This window comes from Mobula birostris, chromosome 10 (assembly GCF_030028105.1).
Source record: "Mobula birostris isolate sMobBir1 chromosome 10, sMobBir1.hap1, whole genome shotgun sequence".
Classification (NCBI taxonomy): domain Eukaryota; kingdom Metazoa; phylum Chordata; class Chondrichthyes; order Myliobatiformes; family Myliobatidae; genus Mobula; species Mobula birostris.
The window spans coordinates 119,036,559-119,059,146 of NC_092379.1; the positions used below are offsets into that span (position 1 = coordinate 119,036,559).

General features: G+C 41.4%; 1 protein-coding gene across 3 annotated transcripts in view; it reads left to right on the forward strand.

The window, feature by feature from the left end:
* Positions 1-22,588, forward strand: part of atp7a (ATPase copper transporting alpha) — a 104,121-nt gene that overhangs the window by 10,861 nt on the left and 70,672 nt on the right. For all 3 annotated transcript variants that reach the window (XM_072270866.1, XM_072270869.1, XM_072270868.1), the window contains 3 exons: positions 11,179-11,641; positions 12,866-13,594; positions 16,246-16,485. In XM_072270866.1, coding sequence (XP_072126967.1) covers positions 11,179-11,641; positions 12,866-13,594; positions 16,246-16,485 — 1,432 coding nt within the window. The remainder of the gene's footprint in view (positions 1-11,178; positions 11,642-12,865; positions 13,595-16,245; positions 16,486-22,588) is intronic.

Sequence of the window (22,588 nt, forward strand, 5' to 3'; positions counted from 1 at the left end):
TACTACCTGTGCCACAGGCTAGTACAGGTATGAGTGGGGCGATAGCACAGATAAATGAGTGGCTGAGGAGGGTTTCAAGTTCTTGGATCATTGGAACCTTTTCTGGGGAAGGGGTGACCTGTACAAGAGGGACTGGTTGCACCTGATCTGGAGGGGAACCCATATCCTGGCCGGGAGGTTTGCTAATGCTGTTTGGGAGAGTTTAAACTAGTTTTGCTGGGGGCTGGGAACAGGAGCCCCAGGTCAGTAAGGGAAGGATTGGACCAGAAGGTGGATGTCAGGGAACGTATTGAAAGGTAAAATCAAAATAACAGGTACGATGGGTCAGATGGTTTGAAGTGTATATATTTTAATGGTAGGGGTAGGGGTGATGAACTTAGAGCATGGATCAGTATACGGAACTACGATGTTGTAGCCATTATTGAAACTTGCTTGAGAGAAGGGCAGGAATGGGTGATTAATGGTTTTCGAAGTTTCAGAAAAGATAAAGGAGGAGGTTGGGGGGGGGGTTGGTTAGTTGTCATAGCTATACTCGGGGGAAACATAATGGAGGGGCCAGGTACTGAGTTCATTTGGGTGGAACTCAGGAATGGGAAAGGTGCTATCACACTGATGCGATTGTACTACAAATCCTTTAATAACCACCGGGACATTGAGGAACAGATATGTAGTCAGTTGAAGGAAATGTGTAAAAATAATAGGGTTGTTGTCATGGGGATTTCAACTTCCCTAATATGAACTGGGGCCTTCTGAGTGCACGGGGTTTAGATGGGGCAGAATTTGTTAAGTGTATCCAGGAAAATTTCTTAAATCAACATGTGGGCAGTCCAATGAGAGGAGGGACTGTACTGGACCTGGTTGTGGGTAATGAGCCTGGCCAGGTGACTGACCTTTCAGTGAGTGAATGACCACAACTCCTTAACTTTCAGGATAGCTATAGATAAGGAGGGGTATGGTCCTTGTGGGGGAGTTTTAAAATGGAATAGGACAAATTACAGGAACTAAGAAATGTTAATTGGGAACACCTTTTCTCTAGCAAGTCCACATTAGACATGTGGAGGGTATTTAGAGATCAATTGCGCAGAGTACAGGAAAGGTTTGTTCCTGTCAGATGGAAGGATGGGGAAGGAAAGATAAGAGAACCTTGGATGTTTAGAGAGGTGATGAATTTAGTCAAGAAGAAAAAGGAAAAGTGTGTAAAGCTTTGGAAGTTGAGATCAACAAAGCACATGAGGACAATAAAAAAGCCAGAAAAAAGCTAAAGAAGAGCATTAGTTAAGCCAGGAGGAGCCATGAAAATTCCTCGACAAGTAGGATTAAAGTGAATCTCAAGACATTTGAAATACATTAAGAGCAAAAGGATAACTAGGGAGAGGATGGAATCACTCAAGGATAAAGTGGAGAGCATTTGCTTGGATGTGGAGAATGTGAGTAATGTACTTAATAAGTACTTTGCTTCAGTACTTAACAAGGAAAAGGATATGGAGGACCAGGAGATCAGTGCTGAGTGTATAAATACGTTGGAGCATTTAGAGATCAAGGAAGATGAAGTAATGTGCCTCTTAAGGTCGATAAGTCCCCAGCACCTGATGGGATTTGCCCCAGGTTATTGAAGAAGACAAGAGATGAGATTGCTGGGCCCTCAAACAGTATTTTCATGTCCTCCTTAGCCACAGGCAAAGTCCCAGAGGGCTAGTGAGTGGCTAATGCTGTACCTCTATTTAAGAAGGGAACAAGGGGAAATCCTGGGAACTATAGACCGGTAAGTCTCATGCTAGTTATAAGGAAATTGTTGGAGAAAATTCTTAGGGATAGGAAATATGGGGATCTGAAGACCCATGGCCTAATTAGGGAGAGCCAGCATGGCTTTGTGCATGGCAGGTCGTGCCTTACCAACTTAGAGTTTTTTGACAAGGTGACGAGAGAGATTGATGAAGATAGGGCAGTTGTCTACATAGATTTTATTAAGATGTTTGACAAAGTCCCTCATGGGAGGTTAATCCAGAAGATTAAGAAGCATAACATCCGTTGCAAATTGGCTGTTTGGATTCAGAACTGGCTTGCACATAGAAGACAGAGGATAGTGGGTGAAAGGACCTATTCGAGCTGGATGTTTGTAATAAGTGCTGTTCTGCTGGGACCTGCTCTGTTTGTGATGTATATGAATAACGTGGATGAAAATGTAGATGGGTGGGTTAGTAAGTTTGTGGATGATATCAAGATTGGTGGTGCTGTGGATAGTGTAGAAGACTGACAAGAATACAAAATGATATAGATCAGTTGCAGATATGGGCAGGGAAATAGCAGTTGGAGTTTAACCCAGATAAATGTGATGTGTTACACCTTGGTAGGGCAAATACAAGGAGACAGTACCCTGTTAAAGGCTAGATCCTTAGCAGTGTTACTGAGCAGAGAGATCTTGGGGACCAAGTCCGTAGCTCCTTGAAGGTAGCTACACAGGGTTGATGTTAATTAAGAAGGCTTATTGAATGCTTGTTTTTATTAGTTGAGACATGAGTTCAAAAGTCGGGAGGTTATGTTGCAACTGTATAAAACTCTGGTTAGGCCACATCTGCAGTATTGCATTCAGTCCTGGTTGCTCCACTATAGGAAGGATGTTGAGGCTTCGGAGAGGGTATAGTAGAGGTTTATGAGGATGCTGCCTGGTTTTGAGATGTGCTGTCATGAGAGGCTGGATAAATGTTGGTTGTTTTCTCCTGAGTACTGGAGGCTGAGGGAGATCTAATAGAAGTTTACAGGCTTATGAGAGGCATAGATAGAGTGGATAGAAAGTATCTGTTTCCCAAGATCGAAATGTCTAATACTAGAGGGCATTAGAAGGTGAGTGGGGGTAGGTTCAAAGGAGATGTGAGGGGTAAGTTTTTTTACTCTGGGAGTGGTGGATGCTGGGAATGCACTGCCTGGTATGGTGGGCGAGGCAAGTACATTGGAGGCTTTAAAGAGACGTTTGGATTGGCACATGGATGTAAGGAAGATGGAGGGATATGGACATGGTATAGGTAGGAGTGGTTAGTGTTTGGGTACTTTTGATCTGCTTTTTAGCGGGTTCAGCCCAACATTTTGGGCCGAAAGGCCTGTTCCTCGCTGTACTGTGCTAAAAGTGGTAGATCAAAAAGTATCCTTGAATGAATGAGTGATGTTTGATCGAAGTAAGGCCTTGAGTTGGCAGATATGATGGTCAACGACTGCCTGAAAATGGTGTGTTTTTGTAATGACTGACGTTTTAGTTGGTCACCATCTGTGAAAAGGCCGTAGATTCATAATAAATTTCTTCTCAAGATTTAGTGAAATTTTATTGACTAGAGAAAGGTATATATATAAAAAAAATTCTCCTGCTTGAAAGTATTGTGCTTTGACAAAACACAAGAGATTCTGTAGATGCTGGAAATCCAGAACAATATACAAAATGCCTGAGGAACTCAGTAGGTCAGGCAGCATCTATGGAGGGAAATAAACGGTCAATATTTTGGGCTAGGACTCTTAAAACTTTGACTGTTTATTCTCCTCGATGGATGTTGCCTGACCTGCTGATGTTCTCAATAATTTTGCATTAATATTTTAAAATTTGAATTTACTACCTGGAGATGTCTTCATAATCTTGCAGTTCCAGTTTAGATTTGATACGACTTGGGTAGATTCTCTTCCCTGATTTTCTTATTTTACCATCCAGGAGCAGTGCATTTTATCTGACAATCTCCACAGATCTTAATGTTAACGATTGCTCACTGTGATTTTAATGGAGCACTGAAATAACTTTCCACAGGCAAGAGTTAAATCCCTGTATAATTTCCAGATCCTTTGAATGACAATAAATTAATCTTCCAAAGCTGTCTATGTACTGGCCTTAAGACAATATTGGTCTTTTAAACTTGCATTGGTCTATCTTTAATCGCTGCTAAATTTAATCTTATTTTCATGAGTCATTTGTTTATAATGGCAGCACCAAACTCGAGTTCTGATTTGGGGTCTGTTAAATAGATTTGTAACCTCTGTAACTGGACAAATCAAATAAATGCCTGCCTTTTAAAGCTTGAGGTAAAACTCGGAGATTAAATTGTAAGTATAATGCTCTGGTTAATGATTTTATTCCCATAAGTTATCATTGAAACATGGCTTATAATCAATTTGTACTTCAATTATATGATTTTATTACCACAAAGATGTTGCAAACAAAATCTCTTTTCAGACCAATCTCCTCAGAGTTCATGTTTGGGCACTGCAACACAAAATAGGCCAGAGGAAATATGTTGCATGAAGTAGTTCCTCTTCTGCATTTTGTGAGAACTGATTCTGTGAGACTTAAGTTTTCTGAAATACATTTATCTTGCTAGGCTGCAACATAACAAATGAATGGCATGCATCCTTCAGTCATTATCTTGTGCTCATTTTCAATTCAGTTCAATTCTGCTATTCTTCGTCACTTAGTTTTGTAATCCTTTTCAACACTTCACGAGGTTATACAAAATGAACAAGATAATTGTGGTAACACATAGACAAGATGCTGGAGGAACTCAGCAGGCCAGGCAATATCTATGGAAAAAAGTAAACAGTCGTTTTGGGCCAAGGTCCTTCAGCAGGACTGGAGAAAAAAGATGAGTCAGAGTAAAAAGGTGAGGGCGGGGGTTGATTGTGGCTTCCTTTCCAATCTATTCCTCTTCACAGATACCTCAGGATTTCCTGAGTCTCTCTAGCATTTTGTGTATGGACTTCAAGATTTCCAGCATTTGCAGAATCTCTTATGTTTAGAATGCTGTTTTAGCTTTTTTTTAAAACCATTTCATTTCTGAAGAATGACTTGTGCTATTGCAGAGATCTTCATGTATAACCTTTATTTACCCATCAGGTGGATGTACCTAAGCATGAGCTTTGAACACAGTTGGACTGCAACCATCATCAGAATCAGGTTTAATATCACTGGCATATGCCATGAAATTTGTTGTTAAGCAGCAGCAGTACATTGCAATACATAACAATAAAAACTGTGAATTTCCACAAGAAGTATATGGGACAGGGCTCCTTAATGATGAATGCTGTGTTTTTGAGGCATTGCTCCTGAACAGCATAGGCGGTGGTGTGGCTCTGTTGGAAAGAGATAGAATTACATCTTTAAAAAGGAGGTGACATAGGGTCAGAGAATGTTGATTCTTTGTGGGTGGAGTTAAGAAATTGCAAGAGTAAAATAAACATTATTGGAATCATATCTAGGACTCCAAATAGTAGCCAAGATGTAGGGTTCAAATTGCAAAGGGAGCTGGAAAAGGCATGTAATGAGGGTAATGACACAATTGTAGTGGGCGACTTCAGTATGTAAGAAGATTGGGAAAATCAGGTTGGTGTTGGATTGCAAGAGAGGGAATTTGTTGAATGCCTAAGAGTTAGCTTTTTAGAACAGCTTGTGCTTGAGCCTACTCAGCGAAAGGCTATCTTAGATTGGGTGTATGTAATAAGCCAGATCTTATCCAACAAAAGGCAACTAAAGAAGCTATAAGAAGGGAACAGATGAAGTATGAGAGCAGACTAGCCAATAATATAAAGCAGTATACCAAAAGCTTTTTTAGTTATATAAAGAGTAAACTGGAGCTGAGAGTTGATAATGGACCACTGGAAAATGATGGTGGTGAGGTTGTAATGGGGGACAAAGAAATGGCAGATGAACTTAATAGGTACTTTGCATCTGTCTTCTCTGTGGAAGACACTAGCAGTGTGCCAGAGGTCCGTCAGAATCAGGGAGCAGGAGTGCTACTTTTCACATTGTTTGTCAGTGATTTAGATAATGGAATTGATGGCTTTGTGGCAAAGTTTGCAGATGATATGTAGATAGGTGGAGGGGTAGGTAGTGCTGAGGAAGAAATGCAGTTGCAACAGGACTTAGACAAATTGGAAGAATAGGCAAAAATGTGGCGAGTGGAGGAGGAGGAGAAGATGGCGGGCCTCTCCGGTGATGTATATCTGTTATCTGTCAAGTAGGGGACCGTGCACAATTCTGATTTGATGGAGACAGACGTGAGAGTACAGAGGAACATCTGGAAAACTTCTGAAATGCCCGCTTCGCTGCCGCTGCTACTGTGTGGTAACCAGAATCTCCGGAGCAGAAATCCTCGGCTTTGCTTGTTTCAGCGGCCGGGGCGAGGTCGAAGGCGCTCGGCAGAGGATGGCGCTCGGGAGGCAGTATTGGAGGGGCTGGTCGGAGCTCGAAGTTTTGGAACAGATGGACTCAGTGTTGGCTGTGGTCGGCTGCTTCCAAGGCATCGGCAAGTTTCAGTGCCTGGAGGTTTATGGCAGGGAGTTTCTCCCTTTTGCCGCCTGCTATCGGGGACTTGGGAGTCAATCGACTCGGGGACTTTTGAGACTTTTTTTTACCGTGCCTATAGCTTGTTCTTCATCAAATTATTGTATTGCTTTGTACTGCTGTAACTATATGTTATGATTATGTGGTTCTGTCAGTGTTTGTCTTTGGTTTGTCCTGTTTTCTGTGCTATCACTCCGGAGAAACATTGTATCATTTCTTAATGCATGTATGCATTTCTAAATGACAATAAAAGAGGACTGAGTGTTCTCATAATCTAATCTATAAAAAAAGTGGCATATAGTGTTGGGGATTGTATGATAATGCATATTAGTAAAAGGAACAATAGTGCAGACTATTATCTAAATGGAGAGAAGGTTCAAACATCAGAGGTGCAGAGGGACTTGGGAGTCCTCGTGCAAGAGTCCCACAAGGTTAATTTACAGGTTGAGTCTGTGGTAAGGAAGGCAAATGCAATGTTGGCATTTATTTCAAGGGGAATAGAATATAAAAGCAAGGAGATAATGCTAAGCCTTTATAAGACACTAGTCAGGCCACAGTTGGAGTATTTCAACAGTTTTGGGCCCCGTATCTCAGAAAGAATGTATTGTCGTTGGAGAGCGTCCAGAGGAGTTTCCCGAGGATGATTCTGGGAATGAAAGGGTTAACATGTGAGGAGCATTTGGGAGCTTTGGGCCTGTACTCACTGGAATTTAGAAGAATCCGTGGGGATCTCATTGAAACCCACCAAATGTTGAAAGGACTAGATAGGGTGGAAGTGGAGAGGATGTGTCCTATGGTGGGGGTATCCAGAACTAGAGGGCACAGCCTCAAAAATGAGGGGCAACCCGTTTGAACAGAGGTAAGGAGGAATTTTTTTTAAACAGAGTGGTGAATTTGTGTAATGCTCTGTCACAGACTGCGGCGAAGGCCAAGTCCGTGGGTATATTTGAGGTGGAAGTTGATTGTCTCCTTATCGGTCAGGGCACCAAAGGATATGGCGAGAAGGCAGGTGTATGTGGTTGAGTGGGATCTGGGATCAGCCAGGATGGAATGGCGGAGCAGACTTGATGACTGAATGGCGTAATTCTGTTCCCATGTCTTGTGGTCTTATTCCAAAACTGGGGATTAACAATTCGATTAAGTTAATTGTCTTTAATGCTGAATACATCATATTTATTCCAAATGCCTTTGATTCTTGCTGAGGCTGAAATAATAATTTAAAATTCAAAGATTTCCGTGTTTGTTTTTTTAAATCTGCTGCTTGTAGAAATTCATATCTATGCTTAGACTGTTAATTAACCAGAACCCATTGTATTTTAAAATCGGAAATTTCCTGACAAACTAGAAACTCTGAATTTCTGGCAGTTTGGCTCAGTGCCCTGTCAGCTGATGCATGTATTCATTTGATGCAGCTGATGGCTCAGCTTTAGTGACCTGGGTTTGATCTTGAGCTTGGGTACTTTCTCTGTAGAATTTGCAGCTCTTCTATCTTGACTAGATTGTTCTGCTCTCAGTCCTAAAGCATGCTGGTTGGAAGGTAATTGGCATCTATAAATTACCCCTAGTCTAGGCAGCAAGTGCGATATTTGGTGGAGTTGATAGGTGAGGAGGTAAGCGGGGAAATGGAATTGATGGGATCATTCTGTGGACTGGCATCAATTGAAAATATGAAAATGAATTAAATAACAATTCTATATACTGAATCAGAATGAGGTTTATTATTACTGAATATGTCATGAAATTTGTTGTTTTGCAGCAGCAATACAGTGCAATACAAAACAAAACTAGCATGTTACAATAAGAAATATTTTTAAAGGGTATAAAAAGAGAACAAAATAGTGACGTAGTGTTCATGAGTTTATGGATTGTCCAGAAATCTGATGACAGAAGGAACAAGCTGTTCCTAAAACACTGAGTGTGCATCCTCAGGCTCCTGTATTTCCTGATGAGTCCTGCTAAAGGGTCTGGGTCTGAAACGTCTCTATTTCTTTCCCATAGGTGCTGGCTGGCCAGCTGAGTTCATCCAGCAGTGTGTGTGTGTGTGTGTTTTTGCGCCTGTACCACCTCCCTCCAGTGGCAGTAATGCAAAGAGGGCTTATCCTCTTTTAAATGTTTTAAATATTTTGCAATAACATTAGTTTAAAAAAGGAATTGTTTTGTGGAGCTGGTTGTTCAGCAGTATGTCTTCTGGTCAAGATGGCGCCAGTGAACAATGATTCCTCAGGCGACATCTTCCTAATAGGCAATTATTTAACTTTTTCTACATCTTCAACTTCATTCTTTTTATTTTAATTGTGTTTTGGCAACTGTTGGAGCCTGTGACTTACAGTTTGAAGTTTGATCGAATGATCTAGCGCTCTGCTGTCTCCAAGAAGATTCCAAGAGAGTTCAGCGAGCATGAGCTTCCTCGAGGAGAAGGCCAGAGATGGGGTGCAGGGCCATGAACGACTCTATCCCTTGTCAATCGAAGTGTCGAGGAAGATTGAGACGTCGAGGCGCATGTGGAGGGGGACAGGCTGCCTGTCGCTCTGATTGGAGGCTGTGGGTCAGCGGTTGGTCTCCACAGGACAGAGTTCCAGCAGTCGCTCTCCTCGATGCTGACGGAGAATGTTTTCAAATTCTGAGATTTATGTGATTATTGGTGTGGACTATAGTTTATATTGGTCTCCTTCAGGTTTCTGTGTTTGCTTTACTTGTTGCCAATTGGTGGGCTTGGGGTTTTGGGGTTTCATGTCCTTCTGGGCGATATGTTACTTTTTGTGAGAGGGAAGGGTTGGGGACTTGGGGGTCTGATGTTCTTGTTGGTGTTTTTCCATGTGGGGGATCTGTTAGTTACTTGTGTGCGAGAGAGGGGGTTTGATGTTAGATGTTATTATTGCTGTTTTTTTTCTCCTTCTGGCTGATATGTTAGTTTTTTGCGAGGGAGGGGGTTGGGGGTTTGGGGTTTGATGTTATTGTTGCTATTTTTTCTCCTTCTTGCTGATATGTTAGTTTTTTTTGCAAGGGAGGGGGAGGGGGTTGGGTGTTGGGGGTTTAATGTTCTAGCTGCCATTTTTGTGCAAGGGAGGGGTTAGGGGATTTGGGGTTTGCGAGTTTTTGTTTCTTTTTCTCTTTCCTACGGGGGGAGAGGTTGATGTCTTTTTCATCGACCTCCATGATTTTTCATGGCTATCTAGAGAAGACGCATCTTAGAGTTGTATTCTTCATACATACTTTGATAATAAAATGAACCCCTGAGCCTTAACATCTGGCCTTTACAGTCTGATTGTTCTTTCATGATGATTAATGATAAAATTGAAAATCTGCAGAAGTAAGGCTTAACTGAAAATGTGCTGAGTTATAAAGTATCTCTCTATTGTATCCAAAGCTTTCAAGCACGTGTTTACTTGCTAATAAACATTCTGATGGTGGGAATGCAAAATGCTTTGGAGAAAAATGTATTTATGTGCATTGGATTCCAATTAATTGGGACACATTGGGACCAGTACATTTTGGCTCAATTAAGTGCTGCCCCAATTAGCTGAAGTTTCATGGAAATAGTTGAAAAGGTACAAAAAAAAAACAAACTGAGAAACAAATTATGTATTTAATTGAAATTCAGAACAAATTAGAACACTGTCAATATTACCATAGTACTATAAAACTGTGGTATCAGTTCCTAATACCTGTAGTTATTGACAGAGAAATTCACTCAGTGTACACTGGTGTGTTCTTTTGATTGACTGTAAATGAACAAACTCAGCGCTGACAGCTCGTGTTTTTAGTGGACTGCCTTCATACAATGCCATCGACAATTGTATCCTCAAAATTTTCATTTTTATTACAACATTGAGGATAATTGTCAATACCTTCAAATTATTTGTATTCCTAACTTGTTGAAGTAGTGAAATCATTTAATTTTAATTCCCAGCCGTTTCTGGCATCTTCAAGCATGAATGCTCGAACCCGCAATGAGCAAAACAATTCTGAATTGTCTTACTGCTTTTTGAACACAAGCACACACAACTGACTCTGTTTAAAAATCTGTTCACTCAAAGAACAGTGTAGTGTTTAGCAGGTAATTAGAAATGGTTTGTTCTTTAGGAGTTGTCCCAAATAAGTGGCTGTCCCAATTAACCAATGGGTCAAATTAACTGTAATCCACTGTATTAGGCTGGATTGTATTAAATTGGCTGATTGCCTTGAGTTTGATGTGCTTTTGTACTAGGCTGATCTGGATATTCAGGGATAACCACGGTGATATCTCTCACTAAGTGGAGAGGTGACTGTATCAGGTGACAACCTCCTGTGAAGTTCCTGGTATGCCTCGTTAGCCGTTTGACAGCTGACTGCAGTCAAAGGCCTTTGAACTCTTTCCAGATGTCCCTAATAATCACAGATCTTTAAAACCGTATAATAGGCTTAAATGTTTTAAAAATATTGGGAAAAAAATTATGAAATTAGTATTTAAAAAAATTAAGAATATTAACAAAGAATAAACCATTTACTTGTGTTAAGATTTAAATCTAACATCCGTTACCACATTCAAATGTATGGAAATTTAATGAAAAGAATGGAGTTGTGCTACTAAAGCTCAGGAAAAGAAACACCGTACATGTGTCCTCTCAGCTCAGGTCGTCACCATTCATTGCTCAGACCAATGGAAGGTCAGGTGTTCTGGTATCGACCTCTGGATCTTGTCTGACTTCCCATGTTTGGAGGTCTGAGATGAAGACATAGCAAATTGCTCCCTATGGGTGAGCATAATTTGTCCTTCTGTTTTAACTTCATTCTTTTGAGGTTGAATGTATTAGTTTACTCTAGTTGCTCTCTGGTTTTTTGATAGCCCTTAGAGAGCATTTCAGTTTTCAATTTGTCTTTTTATACAGGTGTCACTTGAAAACCATAATGCAGCTATTGTGTACAATCCAGAGTTCCAATCCCCTGAGTCGCTGCAGGAAGCAATTGATGATATGGGTTTTGAAGCTACTCTGACTGACACAAGTCCAGTGCCCGTTACACCAGAATCAGCCCTTCACAATGACCCCAGCCTAACTGTCCAGCCTTGCCAGCAGATTGGAAGCCAAGCATCCGCTATAGAAGATGAGAAGAGGCAAGAGCCACCTGTTGAAGATGATGGAGCCCTGCCTTCGGTCTCCAACACAGCAAGTCTGAATGAAGATATTGTTGACATGGCTGGAGACAAGAAGCTGTTGATGCCTGAGGAAAATCAACTGACTCAAGGCAGTGAAATGGTGGTGAAGATGAGGATCGAAGGGATGACTTGTCACTCCTGCTGCAGCACAATTGAAGGCAAAGTTGGGAAGCTGCAGGGTGTTCAACGTATTAAAGGTAATTTTAAAAAAAATTAATTTTCTTCCTTTTCCTTATTCTGTGTACCATTGCTAGTGCTAACAGCTGAAGGTATGCCCACCATGACTTCAGGTTAGCTCAATGTGCTTTACAGTATGACAAATTGTAGTTCCATTTATGATATTGTTGCCAATGTCCATACTGAAAGATCTCTAAAACTGAACCTGACAATCTGTGTTGGGTGTTGTAAATTATGTTTCTGCTCTGGATAATCCCTGCTGCTGTTGAAAATAGCCATTGCTTATATCCAACTGAGAAAGCAAACTTGGCAGCAATTGGAAATCTGTTCTTCTGTTAATGTAGCAGTCTCTCACTTCTGTGTTAGATAATCAGTCTAAATTGTAGTTGGTTTTATGTTATAGGATTTGTACCACAATCTTCTAAAAGGGGTGAGAACGTGATTCACCAAGCTATAGTTACACTTCTATGCACAGATGCTTTCTGGAATGATGATTGCCTCTTGATGGAGATAGATAGCTTTAGTAAATTTTGATAAAAATGCAGTAATAATATGACATGAAATAGCGGTGTAGCAGTTAGCGTAATGCCATTACTGTGCCAGCAATCACCATTCCTGTCAATGAGTTTATACATTTTCCCTATGACCGCGTGGGTTTCCTTTGAATGCTCAAGTTTCCTCCTATAATCCAAAGACATCCATTATAGTAAGGGTTAGTGAGTTGTAGGCATGCTATATTGGTGCTGGAAATGTGCCCACATTAGTGGGCTGCCCAGCATCTACCTTGCTGATTTGATTTGATACAAATGACGCATTTCACTGTATATTTTGATGTATATGTGACAAATAGTTAACCTTAATCTTAATGAATGGTTGCCTTAAAAAAGATGACCAAAATGAACCATTAATTTGTTTCATCAAATAAATATGTAAGAATCACAGTCCATTGCATTCCTTGTGTCTCAACATGAAAAAACAAGAAATTATTTTCAAAGAACAGCATGAAGCTATCTCTGTGGTGTTAATATGAGAAAGTAAATGATACATATAAAATGCTGGCTAATCTAGAGAAAAATTTAACAATGGGAAATGTATTTTGAGCTTGAGTTAATTTTTATCCATTAAACTATTGGGAGGGTTGCATTTTTATTGTAGTAATTGAAACAATTAAGTTCTGCAAGAATTTTTTGTATGTTTAATTCTAACAATTTTATTACTTATGATTAAAATGATGTTTCTTTTAGTTTCCTTGAATAGCCAGGAAGCTACAATTGTGTACCAAGCTCACCTCATTACACCAGAGGACCTCAGAAGTCAAATCGAAAGTGCTGGCTTCTTTGCCACAATCAAGACCAAGGCCAAACCTTTGAAACTGGACGTTGACATTGAACGTCTAATAAATGCAACTCAGGCAACAAAAAGTGCTGTACAGGAGGTGACTAATAATCTAACAAATCTGATTCTTAGAATAGATGGCATGCACTGCACTTCCTGCGTAACAAACATTGAAAGTAACATATCTGAACTTACTGCTGTGCACAAAATCAAAGTTTCTTTGGAAAGTAAGCGTGCTGTTATACAATACAACCCAACCATGATCACTTCAAATGCCTTACAACAAGCTATTGAGGCCTTACCTCCTGGAAATTTCAAAGTTTTTCTCTCTGATGAATGTCAGGCTGCAAAATCTGCCCCTAATGTTGTACAGCATCCTTTGGTACCTTCAATTCAACCAACTTTTGAATCAAAAAAGCATCAACTGAGCAGTGTGGCGGTGATTAATATAAAAGGAATGACTTGTAATTCCTGTGTGAGGACTATAGAAGAAAATCTTTCAAGTAAAAATGGAGTGATATCAGTTCATGTTTCTCTGGCACAGCAGAATGGAACTGTGGAATATGATCCTCTTTTTACCAGCCCTGAGGAGCTGAGGGACATGATAGATGATATGGGATTTGATGCCATTCTTCCAGGTAATTCACTTTAATGCAAATAAGTGTTCCTTCTAAAATCTCACATATCAAGTTCTCATCTTCCTTTTGGAGTCTTGTGATCTCAAAAGACAAGGTGAATAGTAAACACAAAATATTCTGTAGATGCTGGGGTCAAAGCAACACTCACAGCACACTGGAGGAACTCAGCAGGTCAGGCAGCATCCGTGGAAATGATCAGTCAACGTTTTGGGCTGGAACCCTTCGTCAGGACTGAAGAGGTTTTTCACCTGGCACCTACCAGCCTTCTCCTTCCCACCCTCTCCCCACCTTCTTTATAGGGCCTCTGCCCCTTCCCTCTTCAGTCCTGCCGAAGGGTTCCAGCCCGAAACGTTGACTGATCATTTCCACGGATGCTGCCCGACCTGCTGAGTTCCTCCAGCATGTTGTGAGTGAGACAAGGTGAATAGTTTGGTTCTAGATTATAACCACTTTTGTAACATTGGACAACAAATTTTTTTCACAAGTTTTGCTTCCTCAGAATTTTTTTTTGTTTATGATAGACCACTTGAAGCTGAACAAAAATATAATTCCAGACTGCTTGTATCATGTAGAAATTTGGAGAAACAAGAAATTAACTTTCATTGAATATAATGCATTTAATTGCATAATGGTGCTGACACTTTGTAATAGTTCAACTAAGTTAAAAATTTTTTCTTAAAGATTTATGTTTGTACTCAGAGTCTGAGACTTCTCATTTCAGAAAGTTTTTCAACAATAATCAGCCAGCATTGATGGATTCTAGTTGTCCTGACATCATTTCTCTGTGACTGCAATGTCCTGGTGAAACCTTTCACCATGCTCGTCACTAACAGTGCCAAGATTTGCAAGGAAGAAGTCTAAATGGAAATGTAGAAAATGAATCTTTAGTGACAAGTTGCACGTCATAGTTTTGTATGCTTGAAGCATGTTGTCAACCAGCTGCACGTAGTTTGGTGCCTTCCATATGATTTTCAATGGTCCCATTAGAAGTCCTTTGAATTGCCTGTCGTTGATGACCTGTTTGATTTGTGGACCAACTGAAATGCCTTCCTTAATCTTGGCATTAGTTATTCTGACTTGAATTCTGAATTGAAGAGACAAATATAGACAATTTCAAAAAAATGTTGAGCGATAGGGAAGTTTCATGGTGATTTTCATGATCAGCAGCCCAAAATCCATAAGATACACTCAAAAGTATTCAGGAAGCAAAATTTTTGTTGTCCAGAGTAATCAGCTGAGGCACAACTACATCCATTTCTTGTTTATTGTTGTGGTTGGTTCCAACCTTCCTTTAATTTATTAATTTACAGTTTGTAGGCTTTCCTGGTTAAACCATTTAGAATCTAGTTGAAGGTCAATCACACCTTGTGATGGCAGATCTCCTTCCTTCATGGAGATGAGTAAACCAGTTAGCATTTTATCATTATCCAGTCATTTCATAGTTGCCATTTCTATAAATAACTTTTTAATTTTAGATTGAATTTCGGTTCCCCGGCTGTCATGGAAGGATTCAAATCCTACTTCATATCAGCGATTCAGACCTCTGGATCTTCGTCCATTTTTGTTACGAAACTTGTGCTGTATTTTACGGAGTCAATATATGCACTAACACTAAAATACTGACATTACCCTCTTAAATTATGTGTCTGAAGTCTGAAACAAAATAATAGTTGCAAAATCATAAAGGAGTATTTTGCCTGTTTATTTATTTATAGTGGACATGCAATTAGAGTTTAAACAATATTTCACTGGTAAATGTAAACACTGTAGATTGTGAAGGGGAGCTACTATACAACCTTTGAAAATTGACGATGTTGGCCAGAGTTCAAATCAATGCTTAAGGTAACCATACTGTTCTTGGATTAGGAGAAGAGAATAAACAACCAGTGTTCTCAGTCATGAACCCCATGCATCAGCTCCTATTGCAGTTAGATACATCATATGAGGAAATTATATGCGTGGTTATAGTGCTATTCTCTTGCAATCAGTTAATTAGAAGTGCTCAGTGTCAAGGCTTAAGTATTAATTGACACTGTTGAATGTTAGGAGCTCTTTTTGAAAATACTAAAAGAAAATATGTAAATTATTCTGTTAGCTGGGTTTAAAAACAGTGAAAGCAAATGACTGCCACCTTTTTGTGGATGTCTGGTATATTTCCAGACAGACTAGTTATAACAGATAAATTAGTAACTCCAGTGAAAAGCACGGGTGATTGCTGTAATTGTTGAGATATGCAGAAGCTCTTCTGGAATATGATTTTGAAATATTAGATTTATTAACACTATGGATAATAAATTTCTGGTATCAAAAGGAAACTTGCTAAATTGCTGGTCTTAATGCATTCACGTACACTAATTACTTTAATGCAATTCTATAGCCAGAGGGTGGTGAATCTGTGGAATTTATTGCTACAGGTGGCTGTGGAGGACAAGTCATTGGGTGTATTTAAAGCAGAGGTTGACAGGTTCTTGATTAGTAAGGGTGTCAAAGGTTATGGGAGAAGGCAGGAGAATGGGTTTGAGGTAGATAACTAATCAGCCATGATAAAATGACAGAGCAGACTTAATGAACTGAATGGTCTAATTCTGCTTCTATGTCTTATGACTTAATTTACTGTATCTGATAATGGAATGCAAATTATATGATTATAGGCAACACAGAACCTGCAATGATAAAAACAGAAGTTTTGCCCAAAGTGTTCATCAAAGACAAAAAAATAAGAAATGGGATATGTGAAACCAAAGTCAAAGAAGAATTGCCATCCCAGGAGATGGGCATCACTTCACAGAACACAGGGTCTCTGGCTCCAGAGAAATGTTTTATTCAGGTTACTGGCATGACCTGCGCATCCTGTGTGGCAAACATCGAGAGGAATTTGAAACAGGAAGATGGTAAGAAAATTTGTCTTCTAACTTCTATAGATGTTTACAGGATTTTTTCCCCTTCTGCTTTGAGGGAAGGCATGCTTTTGGCATCTTCAGTGAATCCTATTGATTATTTCACACTCAAAACTGATGTTTAGTGGTTTGGTTTGTCACTTTCCTAATATTCTTGTCTGAAGTTCTCTGTGCGTCACCTTTTTCCATTCAGAATGTAAGTACCTGCAATAACGGGGCAGTGATCAAGTAGCAACTTATAAAGTTTTGTTTTTCTTTTCCATGGCAAAGGCTGCTATGGTCACCTATAATTTGATGAATTGCTGCCCTGGCTGGGATTGACCAATCTAGGAATCTGATCAGAAGACCTATAGTTAATGTATATTTAGTGATCATTTTTATGAAGGGCATGTGAAGATCTCTCTTTATTGACAAACATCAAGTTCATTTTCAACCATAGGCGTGTATACCACCAAATGAGATAATGTTCCTTCAGACCAAGGTGCATAACACAGTACCCATAACTCATACACTTAACACATAAAGTAATATTACCAAAAACAAATTGACAAATAATAAGGTACATATATGACATGATACAAGTTGAAAAGTAAGCAACTGGCACTTCATATGTGATGAGACCTTGGTGGTGGCAGGGAGGTCAGTAGTCATTGGTCCTAGGGGAAGAAGCTGTTTCCCATCCTAACAGTTCTTGTCCTAATGCTAAGGTACGTCCTGCCTGATGGGGGGGTGGGGGGGTGCGGAATCTAAGAGACTGGGAGGAATCACTGACAATATTAAGGTCCCTGTATGTACAACATTCCTGATAAATATAACATAAATATGTTATTAGATTCTCTATATGCCGTGAATTTAATATCTAAAACAGAATTTAACTTATGGTTAAGGCAGCCAAAGTAGATTGTAGAGGCCCTCTGTGTAAGACTGGTGTGTGGTAACTCCCAATTAGAGCCTTCGTGGATGACCTCACAGTGACAACGATATCAGTCCCAGTCATATATGGATCCTCCAGGGGCTAGAGAGACTCACTGCATGGGCAAGAATGATCCTTAAGCCAGAGAAATCCAGGTTTCTGGTGCTAAAGAAAGGCAGACTCATGGATAAGTTTCATTTCTCCCTGGATGGTCTCCCTGAAGGCTGACCTTTTAGAACAAAGGTAAGGAGGATTTCTGTTAGTCAGAGAGTAGTGAATCTGTGGAATGCTCTGCCACAGACTGTGGTGGAGGCCAAGTCTGTGGGTATATTTAAGGTAGAGGTTGATAGTTTCCTGATCGGTCAGGGCATCAAAGGATATGGCAGGTGTATGACGTTGAGTGGGATCTAGGATCGGCCATGATGGAATGGTGGCGCTGAATCAATGGGCTGAATGGCCCAATTCTGCTCCTATGTCATATGGTCTTATGGATGGTATTACTATCCCACCCATCTCTGAGAAACAAATCAAGAGCCTGGGGAAGGTCTTTGCAGCCTAAGAGATGTGGCTGCCATCCAGAAGACAACCAAGGAGTCAGAAATCTGGCTCACCAGTGTGGACAAGTCAGGCCTACCTGGCAAGTTCAAGGCCTGCATCTACCAACATGGCATCCTCCCCCAAATCCTCTTGGTCTTGTTGGTATATGAGCTACCCATGCCGGCTATCTTCAAAGATGGCTGGCTCCTCCCAAGGAGCCTGAGCAGCATTGTTCTGTACGAGAAGAGGAATAAATGGCAGCTTCCCTTCAATAGCCTGAAAGAGGAGTTTACAGTTTCCTATACAAGAAAATTGTTGCTAAACAGAGATTCCAGCGACCCCAAAGTCTCGTCAACAGGCATTGAGGTCCAGATAGGCAGGAAATGGAAGGCCCAGTACGCAGTGGAGATGGCTGAGTCACGTCTGAGGTACAGAGATCTGATTGAGATAGTGGTGTCTAGTCAGGCGGGGCTGGGCAGCTTCCCTTCAACCTGCTTTGACAGGACCCAGGGCAAGGACAGACACAAAATTGTCCAGGAAGAGGTGTGAGCAGCTGTCAAGGAAGTGCACACCACTCAAATGGTAGGAATGGGCAAAAGGGAGCTTGGACAAGGCGGGAGGGTGGATCTCCTGGTCCAAGATCTGGCAGGCAGAACCTCTTATCAAGTTCATTGTTCAGGCTGTGTACAATGTCTTGCTTAATCTAGCAAATCTTTTTGCTTGGGGTAAAAGTGAGACACCATCATGTCCTCTGCCCTGGCAGGGGAACCCTGGAACACATCCTCAGCCGCTGCCCAAAGCCCTGGGAGAAGGCTGTCACCACTCGTGCCATGACTAGGTGCTGAAGGCAGAGGCAGAATATATCTCAGCCAGTACAGCAGTAAGCACCTCTGTCAACCCGGAAAGTCATAGCTTTTGTCAAATCTGGAGATCAGCCATAGCCTCAGCCCAGATCACCAGCAGGCTTGCTCACCACGGCGTCTGACTGGCAACTGAGTCGATCTTGGCAAGCAATTAAAGTTCCCTGACTTCATCACATCATCATCACTGAGGCTTGACATGGTCATTCTGTCAGAATCCTCAAAGCAGGTGGTCATGGTGGAACTGACAAGGCCAAATACCAGGAGTTGGTAGAGCACTGCTAAGGACGGGTGGATGGTGTAGAGGTTTTGGTGGCTGCTCTCTCTGAGGAGCCTACTCTCTCCTTGACATTGTGGGAGAAGAGCCATCAGGACCATCACAGGGCTTGCTGAGTGTGCTTCCTGATGGCTATGGATCATGAGATGTGGCCAGTGGACCGGTGACCGGTGCTGCTGAGACACAAGCTGGGGCCTGATTGGGTCGTCTGGGTGAGTGTGACTAATATTGAAAGACCCAATAATCCAGGTTACCCCGCACATGCTAGGATGTATCTCAGCACTGAACACCAATCACTAAATTTGTTCCTGATCTCTGGAGTGTGCGTTAAACATACATAAGCAACATCCTTCTTCAGTCCCATTTCATCAAAGTCATCTAGGCAGCGAAATGACAATACAGAGACAAGATCCAGACACAACTCTCCACCAACAGCGCACACAGCTTATGGTAAGGTCTGCACACCATTGCAGACTTCAAAGCTAAGTGCAGTAGTGCTGCCAACATCGTTGCCTCTCTCCCAGATGAGCTAATTCATTTTTACGCTCGGTTCGATGTCACCAACACTGAGGCCCCGAAGAGAGCCACCAAAGCAACCTGCATCTCTGAGGCTGAAGTACGCAGGTGTTTTCACCGAGTGGACAGTCGCAAGCCCGCGGGACTGGACGGCATCCAGGGTGGGTACTCAGGATATGTACGGCACAACTGGCTTGTGTGTTTGCAGGCATTCTTAATCTCTACCTCTCCCCGTGTAGAGTGCCCTCCTGCTTCAAAACATCCACCTGTACCTGAAAAGACCAAGGTAAGACTGTTGTCCTGTTGCACTCACCTCAATAATAAGCAAATGCTTTGAGAGGCTGGTCAAGGACTATATCTGCAGCATGCTACTGTAGTGGTGTGCTACACACAGCGCTAGAATAACGACATGCAGTCAGTGAGTTGGAGTTGTAATAAAAGAGATTTATTCAAACTTTAAAGCCTTCCCGTTCCCGCCCTCCTTGGGCGGGACTGCTGTGAGCTATGCGCAGACCCTTTCCGCGCGTGGGATTTTCCCCCTGCTGATGAAGATAGCCTGGCACCCTTTTTGGGGCCGGCCTCTCTGCCAGCACGCACTGTTTCGTGAGCCGGTTCGTGTGTGCTAGAAAGTGGGTCACCACACTACCACTCACACTGGACCCCCTACAATTCGCCTACCAACACAACTGATCGACAGATGACGCAATAGCCACAGCTCTACCATCCTTGTACATCTCGAGGAGAAGGATGCTTACGTGAGAATGCTGTTCTGGACTACAGTTTAGCATACAACACCATAATTCCCTCCAGGCTTGACAAGGAGCTCAGAAACTGTGGCCTTCACCCTGTTTTGTGCAGCTGGATACTGGACTTCCTGTCAGATCACCAGCAGGTGTTGAGTGGGTTCCCTCACCCTCAACACAGGAGCCCCTCAGGGCTGTGTTCCCTCCTTTACTCTCTGTGTACCCATGACTGTGCCACCACCCATAGCTCCAATCTGCTAATTAAATTTGCAGATGATACTACATTGATTGCCTTATCTCAAATAATAACGAATCAACCTACAGAGAAGAAGTCAACACCCTGGCACAGTGGTGTCGAGAGAACAACCTCTCCCTCAAAGTCACGAAAACCATGGAGCTGATTGCGGACTACAGGAGGAATGGAGACAGGCTAACTCCTATTGACAACAATGGATCTGGGGTTGAGAGGGTGAACAGTTTTAAGTTCCTGAGCATACACATCACAGAGGACCTCACATGGTCTGTACATATCAGCTGTGTGGTGAAAAAAGCACAACAGCACCTCTTTCACCTCAGACGGTTGAAGATGTTTGGCATGAGTCCCCAAATTCTAAGGACTTTCTACAAAGGCACAATTGAGAGCATCCTGACTGGCTGCAACACTGCCTGGTGTGGGAACTGTACTTCCCTCAATCACAGGACTCTACAAGGAGTGGTGCGGACAGCCCAGCACATCTGTAGATGTGAACTTCCCACTATTCTGGACATTTACAGAGACAGGTGCGTAAAAAGGGCACAAAGGATCATTGGGGACCCAAGTTACCCCAACCACAAACTGTACCAGCTGCTACCATCTGGGAAATGGTACCGCAGCATAAAAGCCAGGACCAACAGGCTCCGGGACAGGTTCTTCCACCAGGCCATCAGACTGATTAATTCATGCCGATACAATTGTATTTCTATGCTATATTAACTGTCCTGTTATATGTACTATTTATTACAAGTTACTATATATTGCACATTGACAGAGACGTAACATAAAGATTTTTATTCATGCATGCAAACGATGTTAGAAATAAAGTCAATTCAATTCCTGTTTATATTGCTGTTTGTTCCAATTAATTCCCAATAGAACTTGGTAGAATGATCTACTGCATAAAACTATGTAAGATGTAAAGCTTGTTATAAATTGTTTTGTTTGCAACATTTGCCATTTGATGCAATAAGCCAACATTTTTGTTTGGAAGAATAGAACATTTCTGTTTCCGATACCAGCTGACCTGTAAAATCATAACTATTACTTCAACTATGAACATTGCTCTTTTTATAACTGCATGACATGTGTAATGCAGTGTTGGCCAAGGTTGTGTGTCTGCTCTCACCAACTCGCCTCTCATTCATACTATTGCTGGTACGGTTTATTTCCCTGCTTCCTGTAATTCGAAGCTTTTGTTGTATGCTCTTTCCAGTTTTGTATCTTGTCACCATCCGCCACTTCCCAGCTCAAACTTAAATTTATTCTTTCTCTGTAACCTATAACAACCAGTTCTATTTTTTATTTTTATTTCCTTCTCTAATCTACACTTTAAAAAAAAATATCAATCAATCTTCTGAATTTTGTTGTAAGACCTGCTCTTTTGGGCACAATGCCTTCCTTCCTGATCTGACCAGAACCAATCTATTTAATGATTTTATTAAATTTATTTCTACTTTAGTACAAATCAAATAAAAGGAAAAAGAAACATTTCTTACTTTGAATGGGATTGTACTTTACATCCAGAAGTCACCTAAGTTTCATTTGGCGTTCTTTTGAGATGCTTGATTAAATTATAGCTGTCAGTTTTTAAAAATTTTCATCATTCCTATTTGAACTGCAACTATCTTGAGATAATTTTGTAGGTCTAATTTTTAACTGATGGATGAATGCTGATTTGCAACCCATCACTGAGGGCATTGTTTGTGTTTGTCTTAAAGGAATGTGCAGTCAATTTATACGTTCTACACCATCACTATGCCATCCATTCACTCAGTGTGACTGGGCATTGGTAATGTAAATTCTGCAAGTCCAGTTCATTGGTTCACTGGTGAGACCGATGGCAGGCGAGCTGTATGGCCTTGGTTATTGTGTGGATCAGGTCCTCAAGCCGCGGCATCGCCTGTTGCAGCCGCCCAGAGGAGGAGACACCAGAGGCAGTGTGGGAGAGAGCAGAGGTGCAGCGGGTGTGCTGGAGTACATGCTGGGTTGGGGTCT